Source organism: Mauremys mutica, chromosome 2, assembly GCF_020497125.1.
Source record: "Mauremys mutica isolate MM-2020 ecotype Southern chromosome 2, ASM2049712v1, whole genome shotgun sequence".
Classification (NCBI taxonomy): Eukaryota; Metazoa; Chordata; order Testudines; family Geoemydidae; genus Mauremys; species Mauremys mutica.
In genome coordinates, this window is record NC_059073.1 from 90,367,414 (window position 1) to 90,383,005 (window position 15,592).

At 40.1% G+C, this 15,592-nt stretch overlaps 1 protein-coding gene across 9 annotated transcripts in view; it reads left to right on the top strand.

The window, feature by feature from the left end:
• Positions 1 to 15,592, top strand: part of PTPRM (protein tyrosine phosphatase receptor type M) — a 726,112-nt gene that overhangs the window by 583,535 nt on the left and 126,985 nt on the right. For 3 of the 9 annotated variants that reach the window (XM_045005639.1, XM_045005644.1, XM_045005645.1), the window contains 5 exons: positions 242 to 393; positions 4,745 to 4,819; positions 5,066 to 5,092; positions 9,518 to 9,529; positions 10,310 to 10,497. In XM_045005639.1, coding sequence (XP_044861574.1) covers positions 242 to 393; positions 4,745 to 4,819; positions 5,066 to 5,092; positions 9,518 to 9,529; positions 10,310 to 10,497 — 454 coding nt within the window. The remainder of the gene's footprint in view (positions 1 to 241; positions 394 to 4,744; positions 4,820 to 5,065; positions 5,093 to 9,517; positions 9,530 to 10,309; positions 10,498 to 15,592) is intronic. The other 6 variants (XM_045005641.1, XM_045005643.1, XM_045005646.1 and 3 more) reach the window with 3 other exon arrangements.

Genomic DNA, 15,592 nt, shown 5'->3' on the forward strand with positions numbered 1-15,592 from the left:
ACATCAGTGGCATTTCCCCGGAACCAGGTGCTGTTCTACATATGTAAGAGTATAAGAAACTGGCCCTTGATTAACAGATGATATTTAATAAGTGTTGGGTTGATTACAATTGTTTGAAATAACACTAATGATTGTAATAAGTTATTCCATAAAATAGTTACAAACTATTTTAAAAAAACAGCTGTTCTGTGTGTGCTTACCAAGTTTTATTTTTCCCCCACCCCCATGTTCATTTCTTAAGAAAATTGGCTAAAAAGCGGAAAGAGACATTGAGTAGTACCCGGCAGGAAATGACAGTGATGGTGAATTCAATGGATAAAAGCTACACTGAGCAAGGCACCAACTGTGACGAAGCTTTCTCTTTCATGGACACGCACAATCTAAATGGAAGATGTAAGTTCAAAATGCTTGGGGATGCAGCAGTCTCTTTTATTTCTGAAGAGGGAAGGAGGGTGGAAATGGTTCTTAAAATACTTCTCATTACCCAATCAATTCAGCGGACAGGTTATTCATTTGTGGAAAATCCATGGGATCCAGTATCTCCCACTGTGCAACACATCACAGCATGTATTCTAATGAGCAGGACTGTCAGACATCAAGAATAGGCTTCTTTAAAAATAATAAGGATAATTGAGCTTTTTTCTTTCCTTTTCTTCCACACGAACAGCAAAGACATTCTGCAGCAGGTGTGGATTTGCATTTCCCCATCTGTTTATTGTGCTGAAAGTTTTATAGTCTTTATGCTGCCCCCACATCCTTCACCCCCCCTCCATGTTAGGCAAAATTTATTTTTTAAATGTCATCCCTTAGTATCTTTGGTTGTCCCAAAGCTCAGTTTATCAGTGTTATAGCTGTCTCATTATATCAGGTGCCAGATGATGCTTTCTCACTTGCTAGTGCAGAGAAAGAGCTAACTGAAATTAATCAGTGTGGAGTTTGATAGGCAATTCTCCAAATGTCTCATGTTTGTGATATATCCTGGAAATGAAATTTTGGGGAGTGAAATTTCACACATTAAATTTTTTACTCACCTGCAGACCTTTGTTTGGGGTAAGAACTGTGCCAGGACCCTACTACAAATAGAACAGTCGTTTTCACAACTGCTGAACAGGAAGAAAAAATAGAGAACCAAAAATGTTTACATGAAGTAACACAGCAAAAACCTTAAACAAAAATCCCATTTGTTGGGGTTTTGGGTGGGTTTTTTTGCATACCACAATGTTTGCACAGTTTGCAAATTTATCAAAGTTTTTATTTTGTTTCTCATAATAATATTATACAAAGAGTTGTTTCTGCTTTTCAATAATATGCTTAAGATTTTATCTTTAAAGAGCTCAGTCGTGCAAACACTTTCTACTAGATTTATGCAGTGAGGCTTCTCTCGATAGTGAGTATCAGGCTCAAAGTTTGTAGATGTTAATTTACAATTTCATCTCCGTTTAGCATTTGCTTTTAAATAGCACTTTTTTGGGGTCCAGTCTTAGTTGCATTACTCATGAGAACAGCCCATTGCAGTCTCTGAGATTAGTTATAGATTTGAAGGCCAGAAGGGCTCACCAGATCATCGAGTCTGACCTCCTGTATATCACAGGCCACCACCAACACCCACGGCCCATACTTTACTCAAGGGAATAAGGGGATCAAGATTTGGCTGTATCTTTGTTCACCAAGATATATTTTTGCAGTGGAGCTATTAGATGGTCACAAAAAACAGAAGTACATTTTACAGTCTAGGAAGCAATAAGTACTTGAGGCCAGATCCTCATCTTTTGTAAATCATTGTAGCTCACTTGAAGTCAATCGAACTGTGATGTTTTACACTCACTGAAGATTAACTTTAAACGCAAACTTGTCATAATGAATGTGGCTGCCACAGGAACCAGGCTGGCAATGTAAACAATTTGTACTGATCTTTTAGTAAGGACTCATTCCTATGAGGGGTTCAGAGCGTCCTCCACTCTCATTACCATGTGTGGCCGAGATCCTGCCTTACATTAGGGCAGTTTTGTTCTGACCAGTTCAGCCAGCCCCCAGCGGAAAGGAACCCTTGCCACTGCTTCTTGTCTACTGGTACAGGAGATGAGGCCACAAGAAAAGGGGACCATGGGGAGAGGGATAGCTCAGTGGTTTGAGCGTTGGCCTGCTAAGTCCAGGGTTGTGAGTTCAATTCTTGAGGGGGCCACTTAGGAATATGGGACAAAAATCTGTCTGGGGATTGGTCCTGCTTTGAGCATGGGGTTGGACTAGATGACCTCCTGAGGTCCCTTCCAACCTTCATATTCCATGATTCTATCCCCAGCTGCACAGAACATTGACAGCCAGCATAAATAAGAACAGCTTTCAGGTTGCTTCATCTTATGCAAGGGACTGGCACCTGGAGGGTCCAAAGACTCGGGAACAAAGATGGAGCTCAAGCTAGCACTGAAAGACAATTTGAAATTTCTCTGCTCTGTAGCTTCCTGGTCTCCACATTTGTCCTTCAGATCCTACCTTGCTCAATGTTTAGGTCTCTGAACAACTTCTTCGAGTGATTGCTCATGTATATTCCACAATAGGATATGCTGCACCGGTGTCAGAAGTTTTTCCCCTAGCAGTACCTGTAGGGGAGCACTCCTACTGACCCCTGGAGTGGCACCTCCATGGCACGGTATTAGGGGCGCTGCGTTCTCCCCCCACCCTCAGTTCCTCCTTTCCACCAGTGAAGGTGCTTTGGAACTGCTCTGCTCCAGCTTTGCTGTAGCTCGTCCCCAGGACTGCTTGTTCATTCAGTGTACGGTATTCTTCCATGCTATGACTGGCCAATTCCTTAAGGGATTGGATCGTCTCTTCCCGTATGCTAGGCCCCCAGTCCCGCAGTGGGACCTAAACCTGGTGTTGGCCTGCATCCCGGGCCCCCCATTTGAGCCGCTAGCTATGTGCTCGTGGTCGCAGCTCTCGTGGAAGGTGGCCTTCCTGGTAGTGATCATGTCGGCTAGGTGGGTCTCAGAATTCAGGGCCCTGACCTCTGAGCCCCTGTACAAGGTGTTTCATAAAGATAAGGTCCAGCTCCACCCACACCCTTCATTCCTCTCAAAGGTGGTGTCTGCCTATCACATGGGTCAGGAAATTTTTTTGCCGGTCCTCTGCCCCAAACTCCATGTGTCCAGTGAGGAGCGCCGCCTCCACACACTGGATGTGAGACAGATTCTGGCTTTTTACCTGGAGAAGACTAAACCATTCAGGAAGTCCTCGCAGCTGTTCATCACCTCGGCCAAACGCATGAGGGGTCAGCCAATCTCCACTCAGCAGCTCTCCAACTGGATCACCTCATGCATCCGCACCTGTTATGAGCTGGTGGGAATCCCTCCACCACCAATTGTGAGGGCACACTTGACTAGGGTGCAGGTCATTTGTAGGGCTGCCATATGGTCTTCAGTTCACATGTTCACCTTGCATTATGCGATCGTGTCTCAGACCAGGGAGGATGCCAGGTTTAGCAGGGCCATACTCCATCCCGAGAGTTTGTGAACTCCTACCCACCTCCAACAGATATAGCTTGGAATCACCTATTGTGGAATACACATGAGCAAGCACTTGAAGAAGAGAGGACAGTTAACTCTTCCGTAACTGGCGTTCTTCGAAATGTGTTTGCACATGTCTATTCCACATCCCGCCCTCTTTCCCCTCTGTCGGAGTTGTCTGGCAAGAAGGAACTGAGGGTGGGGGGAGCACACAGCACCCCTTATACTGCGCCATGGAGGCGCCACTCTAGGGGTTGCTACGGGCACTCCCCTACAGGTACTGCTGAGGGAAAAACTTCTGGCACTGGTGCTCATGGTGAGCACGCACACCACCGTGGAATAGACATGAGCAACATATCTCGAACACCAGTTACGGAAAAGGTAACTGTCTTTTCTTGAGAGTTTACTAGGATGTCCAGAATATCCTTACATCTTGTGGAATAACTGGTGTAATGCACCACAACTTGCATCAGCCACGAGGGTTGCATGTGCAATAACCTTTGCTTAAAAGTCTTTGACGACTCTTTGGCTGAACATCCCTTGATGTTTTATAGTTAACAGTCTGTTGCCCATTGATTATTTCGGTCCCTTTAATGGTAATGCATGTGTTGTATGTCATACTATGGAATTAAGTCCACTTAGATTGTTTCATTTAACACCCTTATAAAATTACCAGTGTTTACATCTTTAAATACTAATACCAATACTGAAATGTGAATCACTGGTTGAAAAACACTGTCAGAGAAAAGAAATAATATTCAGGAAACAATACTGTATTCAGATATGTTACCCACCTATCTGAACTATTAGTAGTACAGCAGAGAAAAAAATGAATTGTAGAAGAATATTTGGCTATCCTATTTGTGTTAGGTAACCCTTTTAATTCTCAGAGCTACTGTAAAAAGCAAATGCTGTCATTGTTACTTGCTTATTTGAAGATCTGCATACAGTCTTACCTTTGAAACATAAAAATATGCTAGCCATCAATGGAAAACTTCACAATGATCAAATTGCTTTAACTGATCAAAATTGTTTTCAGAAAATTGGTCCATATTAGCTAAACCATTATAGTAATTACCCAGCATACTTTCTGCTCCCATTGAAATCATTGGGAGTTTTGCCATTGCCTTCAATGGGAGCAGGATCAGGCCCTAAATTAAATCAGTTGCATATGCTTATATTTCCAATCTGAAACAGCCAAATTTCTCTTTGCTGCCACTGACTGGATTTTCTTCTCTTTACAGCTGTATCCTCCCCCTCTTCATTTACAATGAAAACTAACACATTGAGCACAACAGTGCCTAATTCTTATTACCCAGGTAACCATTTTTTTGTCTCTGTTTCATCCCTTCATAATGCAATGCACCAGTTTCCCTCCTGAGAAATCAAAATGCATATTGTTATTATTTTATTACATATTGCCATAAGAGCGTTATACATTGTAACATATTATAACTAGTTGCTTGCTGTGGCTTTCTGCAGGAAAATGGGGGATCATTTATCAATCATTTACTGTTCTCTCTCTTTTTACCTTTCTGCATTGACCTGCTTATGATGTATGACAGATCCATTTGTGCCAACTGCAATTTTAGGTGAGAACATTTCCCTTTATCAAAGTTTATTGCAGAAATAATTTAGAAAGGTGCAGCTCTGGGTTACAGAACATAGTATCTAAGTGACTAGAGCATTAGGTTTTTGGGAGGGGGAGCAAGCTTTTCTGCAATGAGAATGCTCAGGACAGTTATTGGACTGGATTCCTACCATCATGGTGCAAAGTTGGGGAGGAAAAGGAAAAAAATTGCTTTCACATGTGGTTTTCTGAAGAAATGTTTATGCATGTATTTGGAATGACACACAAGAATTTGATTATCATGGCAATTAAAATAGCTTCTCATTGTTTTCAGTTTTATCTGTGAACTGAAGATGTCACTTTTGTAAAAATAATGTTTTCCTAATTAAGGATGATCTAGAAAATCAGTCAAAATAAAGGTCTGGCCATCTACCAGCTATCATTTCTTCTTACAATACCACACGGTTTTCTGACATGCCTGTCACAGTGAAGTTTCAGCGAAGATGGTGTTTTGAACAGCAAAATGACAATATGGCACTTTATAAAAATATTGTTTATTATGTGTCAGGTGTCACAAAAATGAATAAAATGGTAGCACTATAGGACTAAATGCATTTGAAGTATGAAACATTTCTGCTAGGAATTTAGGAAATACAACAACCCTCTTATTTGTGCAATATAAAAAGAATGAAGGAAAATGGCATTTTCAAGCTGTTATAATAAAAGTAGCATGAGACGCTATTGCATTCGCAATGAATATGTAACAAACCTGTGTTATGGCTTGTCCTTTGTTACTTCCACAGTACTAACCTTCACCTAAACAGAGATTTTAAAAAATTAAATAAAGGTATAACAATGCACCGTAGCAAGAATTCCAACCCAAGTGTTAAGCTGCTTCTTTAGTGCTGTCTTTACAATGGTTTATCTTTATAATACATATTTTTCTTCCTCTTCCCTTTTCTCCAAATCACTAGGAATTTGTATACGAAGTATAATGCTTACATGTCATTTTCTGGCTTTAAGCAGTTGCATTGAGGTAAAAGAAATTAAGTATAGTTAAGTGACAGTTACAGGGAGCTGCAGTGTAGGAATGTGATTTCTGAAAAACTAATGTAGCAAAGTTATTGTGCTGGAGGGATAATTAGAAAAGCTCATTTAAATATGACATCCAAAGGAAAAAAACGTGTGCATTTTTATACTTTGTGTACATCAGGGAGAATGTAACGGTAGTCACTGTAACAATGTAATAATCTGCATGCAAATGAAATTTGCAGAGCTTTTTAACTGCCTGAGATTTTAGATTCCTTTGTGCTTTCCATTCGTTCAGCAACTCATCCAGTAGGTGTTCTGACCTTGTGGGTGGTCAGGAAGAAAAGCATTGTTGCCAGGAGAAAAATTTAGATATTTCTATCAGGATTATGATAATCTTTGCAAATGGATTCTCAGAAACTTTTTCAGTAACAATGAGAAATCTTTGGTAGGTTTCTCTAAGGAGAAATAATATTTAAACAAACATTTCCGATATAAAAAAAGATGCATTTGAGGGGACAAAATCTCCTTCTCTGAAGCTGTAAGAGAGAAGTTCTTGAGTTAGCTAGCTAATGTATACAATCTGTATTTACTCTCCTCAGAAGTCCTCCCATTATTTTGTTGTAGAAAATAAATATTTTTGTTGCCTTACATGTTAAAGGTTAAGTATCCCTTTATGGTTGGTGTTCCGTTCAAACAGAAGTAATCACCAGAAAGATGCATACATACATGTATTGGGCTAGAGCTTTAGCTGGTCTAAATCAGAGCAGCTCTACTTCAGTTAGTGGAGCGACACAGATGCGGATCTGGCCTGTGACATTTTAAAACAACAATTAATTTTCAAGTCCATGTATTTTAATACATGAATGGCTGGCTTCTTACTGCATGTAATACCCAATCCTGCAGTCCTTCCTTATCCATTGGGAGTTTTCAGGACATAAGGGACTGCAGGGTCAAACTTCTAGTTGCAACCAATTGAGTTGGCCTACATGACCTACTGGGAAGTAGTATGACTGTGATTATTGTTTAGTTTTGTTACTAAAGGGATCACAATACATTTACATTTTCCAAAATGTTATGAGAGGAAACTTAGGGCTTGTCTTCACTACTGCACTAAATCGGTGGCTCTGCCATCAATGCAGCAGCATCGATTTAGCAGGTCCGGTGAAGACACGCTAACTTGATGGGAGAGCGTTCTCTCGTTGACTTCAATACTCCATCTCAATGAGAGGCAGAAGCTATGTTGACAGGAGAGTGTTTCCCGTCAACATAGCATGGTGTAGACACCACTTTAAGTCCATTTATGTAACATAACTAGCATAACTTACATCAACTTACAGCATTAGTGTAGACAAGCCCTTAGACTCAACATGCAAATTAACCTATTGAAACAATTGACTGAATTAATAGGAAACTTTTTAAATGAAGCAAATGGCAACAATCTGACCTCTTCTCAACTATTCAGTATTTCAGTAATCACTAATTTCCAGACAACTGAGAGAAGCTTCATGTTTAGCCTAACCACTTAAGTGAAATCTTTACAAACAATCCCTTAATATTCCTGGGTTGTGTATGCCTAAATTAATGTTCAGAGAGAGGCAACTGGTCTGGAAAAGGCAGGGTAGATAATGCCTGCCTGTCCTCCTATATTCTGAACAAAACTCAAAAAAAAGAGTGAAGTAACAGAAGAAAAGAAAAGGAACTCAATTCAGATACTCCATTGTTCTTGCAGATGTCTGCAGCACCCATGGTTCTGATGAATGCTGGCTAAATATGCATTTTAATAGTTCTCAGACAGTACTGGATAAATATATTGGAATCAATAACTGGATAATATAATGGGGATCAATAACTATATTCACCAGCTACACTAAATAAGCTATATGCTGTGATGTGACCACCATGCCAGCTGGCAAAAGCAATTGACTCTTACATCTGAGATTCTCTGTCTTGCTATCACTTTCAAAGGCAAAGCAAGAAGATAGCAAATATTGTATTTCTGGTGGATTTATATTGTACCATCCAAGCCAGGGAGCATAACCTTTTCATTTAAAGTAACTTTAAAAGACCAGTCCCAAACATAGCATAATAGTTTTAGTCTTGAAAGGGTGGGAGCTAGATGAGGCAGAGAGGCAGTGGGAGGGAGGGAGGAATGAATATTCCATTTAGTCCACAACACAGAGAAGTCCCCTGGAGTGAGAGGCTTATGGGCTGAACTGTCTCACTTTCACAGCCCAGAGACCCTGACATTTGATAAGATTTGCCATCTGAATATTTAATACGAGTTTCAGAGTTATGGTGATACCTTAGTTTGAACAAAAATAAAACCTATAATCTAACTCTACATAAATTTTAAAAAAATCATACAATCAACTTCTACACTTTTTTTTGTCTTTTGTGTCTTAGCCGCCTTGTAGTATTCAGGTGCCATTTCAACAACAACATGCTGTAACTACACATGTATATCGCCTTTCATGCCATGCATCCCAAGGTGCTTTGCAATACAGTTTTACTGCATGTTAGGCAAAAGTAGCCAAATTTAATTATTAAAAATGTAAAATAATTTTCTGCTATATTGGATGAGATTAGTAAAGTGGCAGGAGACATAGTGAAATATCCATATTCATATCCATATTGCTACATATTATTTTAAGTTTAGATGCATAGTTCACATTTTAAACTTTTCACTGAGGACCAGATTTAATCTCAGTTTCATCAGTGTAAACTGACTGTAATTCCATTGACCTCAATGAGTAACTCCCTTGACTCTAGTGGAGTAACTTTTAATTTACACCGAGATCAAAAACTGGCCCTTGATGAGCAGATGTAGCATTTTGGGTGTTTGTGTGAGATCTTGGGGCCTTTTCTTAAAGAAAATATTGGGGGCTCTATACTGTAATATATTTAACTAAAGAATATGGAAATAATATTATTTTAGCAGTCCCCTTTTATATAACACATTTTACACAGCAGTCATTTTTACAATATATTAATTTCATTAACCATTTCCCATAGTTAGTGTGCGGGCATTGCAGAGTATTTTGACCAAATTAAAACACTATTTTTGTTATTTCAGTTAACTAAAACAAAATACTCTTTGAGAAATACAAAATTTTGGTCTTCATTTTTTTTCAGCAAAGAAAATATTTATGATGATACTTACTCCTCAGACTGTTGGGGTTTTTTTCTTGTCAAATATTAAACAAATTTAAAAACTCCATGAAAACAAGGGAAAAGTGGTATTGCTTCTTGAATCGTGCCCTCTTTCACATAATCAGTGACTCAGCTAGGATACCAAGCTGTAAAAGTTAAATTACAAACATAAAATTACCTGTAATTATTAATGTAGTACTGTTGCTTATGCCCTGTTTCCTTTTTCTCCTCCTCTTTTTTCTCCTGATATGGTTCTTCTTAAAAGTGCCAATAAATGGTAAGTTGCCCATTTGCCCCATCAAAGAGGTGTGGAGGGGGTGGGAGAGTGTGTGTTTCATACAAATTTTGAGCAACCCAGTGGGTTCTGTTGCGTGTTGGCTTGCATGTCAGTTGACATATAACATTCTATGCCTAATGTGATGGCCCATGATATATTGTGAAGTTGTTGGTTCTGCAGCATGCTAAACAGCCAATCAAAACATTTACCCTAGCAGATGAACTCTTGCATTTGTCCTCTTGTTGTTGTATCAGATCTACATTTTCATTGCAGTCCTAGCTTAATGAACCATAATCCATTTTGTGCATTTTTTTATTTTGCTCACACCAAACATTTGTTCCGAGTTCACAGTGTAAAATCTAATAGTTCACTAATCTAAGAAGAATACAAGTCCTATTTTATTCCAGTGGGACTTGATGAAGTTTCAAGATGAAACTTCTCTACAGCTTATAACTGAATGCCTAAAGAATTTAAATATTGTTTATAATCAGTTAGTGTTTAAAACAATATTTATGTATATATATATTTAAAACAATATATAGTTTGGACTGTTCTGCAATGCTTACATTGTAGAAACATGGACATTGCCTCATTCCAATCAGTCTTGAAATCTCCCTGGATAATTTACTAAATGGATTTATCTTCTTTCTGGCACAGCCCTCATAAATGGTGGTTATATTAAAGTTGGTGATATCAAAATCATCCTTGAAGAAATCAATGTATTTTATACTTTTAATAAGTGGAAACAACCTGGTATATTGTTCAATTTTCTTTTCATAGATGAAACCCACACAATGGCCAGTGACACAAGCAGCTTGGTCCAGTCACACACCTACAAGAAGCGAGAACCCGTAGATGTGCCGTACCAGACCGGACAGCTTCATCCAGCCATCCGTGTGGCTGACTTGCTGCAGCATATCACACAGATGAAATGCGCAGAGGGCTATGGATTCAAAGAGGAATACGAGGTAAGTGCCAGATCTATTGGCCTGATTGCTGTGCCTTCTGTGGTGCCGGCTCTCAACTTTCTGCAATGTGCACCACAGAACAGGAAAAATAACCACCTCACACAGAAGGCCCCCTGTAGTGTGGACAAAGGATGTTTAGAGAAGGGCACCTTCTCTACTGTGCTAAAAAGGCACTGACAGTATTTTATGTGTAACAAGTCAGAATGAACAGTGAGATGTAAAAATACAGCTTTACATTCTGTATCTAATTCCAGATATCCATGAGTATATTTTGAAAAGCCCAGGCCACTGTGTGATCAAAGAGTCCTCTGTTATGAGTTTTTATTTTCTCCTGAATAAAAGTAGCGTTTCAAAGTGTGACATCATAGCACTGGCCAATCAGAGTTGTCCTGTAATGTGACACTGTGCTTTGAAATACAGGTTCCATGGGTGGTCGTGACTAGTGCATGCCAGCAAAGACCGTAGGAATATAGCACATCATCAAGGCTATGGGAGTGCCTGCAATGCCAGCAATATGTTCTTTGTGAGATCAGTGAAAAAGGCAAAAAAAAAAATCTTTCCTGTCTAAAACAAAGCATTATAAATGACTGCCTTAAGCTTAGCTATGCTCTAAAATCACAGGAATGGTACACTCACATTCCAAGTAATGTGGAATTGAATGGTCAGAGATTTCTCAATCCTGAGTCCCCTATTAAATGCAAACCTCATTGGGTTCCTTTATATTCTACTTTGTTCCATAATTTAGTGTCTAGGTCACAGAATTGAATTTCCTTTACACATTTCCTTCTGCCTTTTTAGGACAGAGTTTAAGGGGCTGATCCTGAAAACTCTTATTCGTGTGAGTAGTTTTTACTTATAGTTGATGGGATAACTAAGAAAACTAGAATTATTCACGTTTAAGAGTTTATGGGATTGAGCCCTAAGAGCTAGCAGAATTAAAAACATGAATTCAGGGGGAACAATTACATATAGGTTGGACAATAAATTGGTATCAATAAAGTTCTGAAAGAATAGCTAAAATACTAAATGAATCTGTCAGTGAAGTGTATGAGAATTCATGCCATAATTTGCATTGAGTGCTTAGGTTGTACGGTGATGGGCACAAAATGCAAACTTGGACAGATGTACATACTGGTAGGCAGGTGAGTTTTGAAGCTGTTATGGTCTATTTCAAAATACTCGGTGAACTTCTAAATACACAAACGATGGCCTATTCTGTGACCCAGCCTAATATGGCCCATAATGGCCATACAAGAGAGTAAGACCCCACCAAGCCCTCCCGTATTCCTCCCCACATCGTGGCTCAGCAGAAGGAAGGAGAACAGAGGCTGCATGCCCAATACCCCTCCCCTCACCCCTACAAGTTGGCAGAAAGGAGCAGAATGATATAGGTGCGGCTTTGACTTCTCAGCACCCCGGCCAGCAGAGCTGAGGTGTTTTGAAGGAAGGAAGCTGCAGTTCATAAAGCTCTGCAGTAAATTACTTTTCCCCACCCATGCACACACATCTCCTTGTCTTCTTAGGGTGTACACAGCTATGCACAGCCCTTAGAGGCTCACTCTAGCCCTGTGTGAATATAGTACACGATGTACCATATTTAGGCACTTTGAAACTATAGGTTAATGTCTTTACCTAATAGACTGTTACAGACCCTTTGATAAAGACCCATCTACTGATGTAGAGTACGCTTTTTACAAATGAGCAATGGTCATGTTTTTCAAGTTTGTTGTGCCCTGCCATGCAAAATGTACATTATGACAGTTGTTTAGATAAAATACATTTCTGATAACTGCTGTTTAAAAATGACAGTTGAAAATCTTTGTCTTCGGAAAAAACTTTGTTCCGCAGCCTAGACCTTGTATACCAATTTTAAGTGCAGAGGAAACCTACAACTAATTTATAAAAAGTACTGTGAAATGGAATCTATAATGGAACCACTGACATAGCTTTAACTTCAGTGGATCAAATGATGCTGCTGAAAAATGGTTTCCAGGAAAATCACTTAATTTTAAACTTTCCAACCTGATGGATGACACCCAATTACAGGCAGGAGGTGTAGTCATGACTAATGTCTGTAGATAAAATACATCAGTGTAGTGTACTGGAGATGGTGGAAGAGTGGGACTTGAAATATTGCAGCACTAGTTGCAACATTTCTGTTTCCATGTGGAAATTGTTTATGATCAGAATAGACCATAAGAAGCCATGGAACAATCCTTCTGTTACTGAATTTCTTAGGATCATTGACGCATAATTGAAGTCTTAGGCTGCCAAACCTATTAAAATATTTACCTTTGTCTCAAAATTATCTACAGAAATAAATGCACACTGTGCACATAGTTCTTGCCACAACCTAAGCAAGAGAACTGACTTTCTGGAATCTATCTTCCATGTGCAATAAAAAACTATCCAGAACTTCCAGTCCTGCTGAGACTGAGGAGCTCCCTGTTTAATCTGATTTTCAGACTGAGACCTCTTCTCTTTGCCAAAGCTGGTACAGGCATATGGAGGGATTTATTACCATTAAATTATCAGAAAGAAAACTGTCCAAATGAAAAGAGAGAAATATTTTGGCAGGGGATTTGTTTTGAATGGACTTTCATAGATGATTTTCCGTCTAACAAGATAGCAGGATTACATTCTCTCACCAGGGAAACAACTTGATTCCAAAGACATTCAATCAGGATTCACAGTGAAAATAAATATGTTGAACTGAGCAGAAAGTAATGTAGCACATTACCAGCTAGTAGCTGTTTAAGGTAATAAAAGGGACCAAAGTATTAACTAGTATGCTTAGTTATAAGTGCTTTAAAATAAAATTTAACAATTAAGGCCATGATTCAGCAATGTGCTTAAGCACATGTGTAATTTTAAGTCCTATCAATTTCATCCAGAAGTTTTTGGAATGGCATAATTGATGTAAGGGAAAGAGTTGATAGGTCACCTCTAACTAAGAGCAGACTGGTGCAAGCAGTGCCTGTGTATTGTTGATAAATCAGTTGATTTCTTGACCACACTTTGGTTCATTATTTCGTTATGAAATATACTCAAGAGACCAAATTACCAATGCCAGTCAGGTTTATTAATATGGTACAGGAAAAAGATTCTGTATGATACCAGTCTCCCAAGAGCAGTCTAGTGCAGCAGTGTTACATTCACCTTATGCAGAAGGTGTGCTCCCTTACATTACTAAAATTATCTTTTTGTACCCTACTTGTTTACCAGTAAATGGTACTATATATGTCACTTGAAACTAGATTCAGTTTTCTGCTTTTTACCTTGTTTATTTCTGGTACAGTGGTGTACCCCTTCATCTTTTGTTCTCAACACATGCATTCCAGGTCACGATGCACCCTTATCGTTCTTCTCAACACATGCATTCCACGTACTAAGGGGCATGAAGACACTCCCTTGGTTTGTGAGGGTAACTCTCTTTCTGTTGCTATGAGGAACAATTATATGTCCTGACACTGAAAGTTTTCCTATCTACTTAAGCCAAAGCTTACTTCAGCTAATGCAAGGTGTTATGAGATATTTAGCATAAATGAGCAGGATTATGGTATAGGCCAGTTTAGGCTATATAACTGTACAATATTTATGCTTAATATTGTCGGTGCTTAATGCACGCTGTTATATGATATATATTTATATGTTAATCAACTGCATTTTGGGCATGATCTTGCAAAATGCTGAGTGATCATGTGAGATCCTGAGCATCCTCAAATCCCAAAAAACTTATTGGGTGTTTAAGGGTGTTGAGCACCCTTTTGCCCCAATCCTGTGAGGTGCTCAGACTCCTCAACTCCCATTGAGTGTGGGCTTTCAGCAGCTTGCAGGAATGGGCCTTTCATGATTATTAATGAACAGACGTATGCTGTAAGGACCCAATCCTGCTTCTGCTCCAGCCAGTGGCAAAACTGCCATTGACTTGACTGGTGCAGGATCTGGCCCTGAATCCCCTAGTGATTCATTATGACTATGTAAGGGTGAGAGCCATACAGACATGTCTTTAACAGTACATCTATAACAGTACGTCACTGTCCAACTTCCCTTGTGTTTCTCAAGTTTCACATCTTTATTTATCATCTAGTGGAGTACAGATGATTGTAAAGGATTGTGCAGAAATCTTTAAACTCAGAAGCAATTGATACATATTTCCAAACAGCTTAGTACACAGTAGATCTTTAAAATCCTTTCAGTCTCCCTGCCGAACTTTAAAAAACAGAAAGTTGAGATTCTTCTTCGAGTGCCTGCTCATGTGTATTCCACAGTAGGTGTGCCTGCTCACCACATGCACCGGTGCTGGAAGCTTTTCTCTTAGCAATACCAATAGGGGGAGCGCTGCTGCGACCCCTGGAGTGGCACCTCTATAGCGCCCTATAAGGGGAGCAGTGCACTCCCCCCACCCTCAGTTCCTTCTTGCCGCCAGTGACGGTGCATCAGAACTACCTGCTCCACCTTTGCTGCAGCTCGTCCCAGAACTCGTTTCGTCATTAGTAGTACCTGTGTTAGTTAGTTCAATAAAAGTTCCAGTTTAGTTAGTTAGCTAGTGTTCGGGCCGGGGCATGGCCTGGGCCCCAGGGTTTAAATCAGTGGTCTCCAATCTTTTTCGTCTGGCAGGCGCCAGATGACGAGCCACAGAGGACCGTGGCGGCGGGCGAGCATCCACTGAAATGCCGCCAACAAGTGGTGTCACCCAGAGGCGTCGCTGCCGAAATGCCGCCGAATTTCGGTGGCATTTCGATGGATGTTCGTCCGCCGGCCAGTACATGGGCGCACTTAGATGCCCTGGCAGGCACCATGGCACTCACAGGCACTGCGTTGGGGACCCCTGGTTTAAATCATGCGAGTCTTGCAGGTGTTTGATTCCCAGAAGTGACCCGTACACCAACTGTCTCTGCTGCCTGGGCGAATCTGACATCAGCGACCGCTGTAAGATCTGCAGATCCTTTAAACCCAGGACAAAAAAAGAGAGAGACATTAGACTTCGGGCCCTTCTCCTGGAGTCGGCACTGGCTCCAACCCCAGTATGCCAAGCGGAATCGGCACCGGGTGCTTTCTGTTTGGTGCGCAGCGATCTTCCGGCACCTTCCGG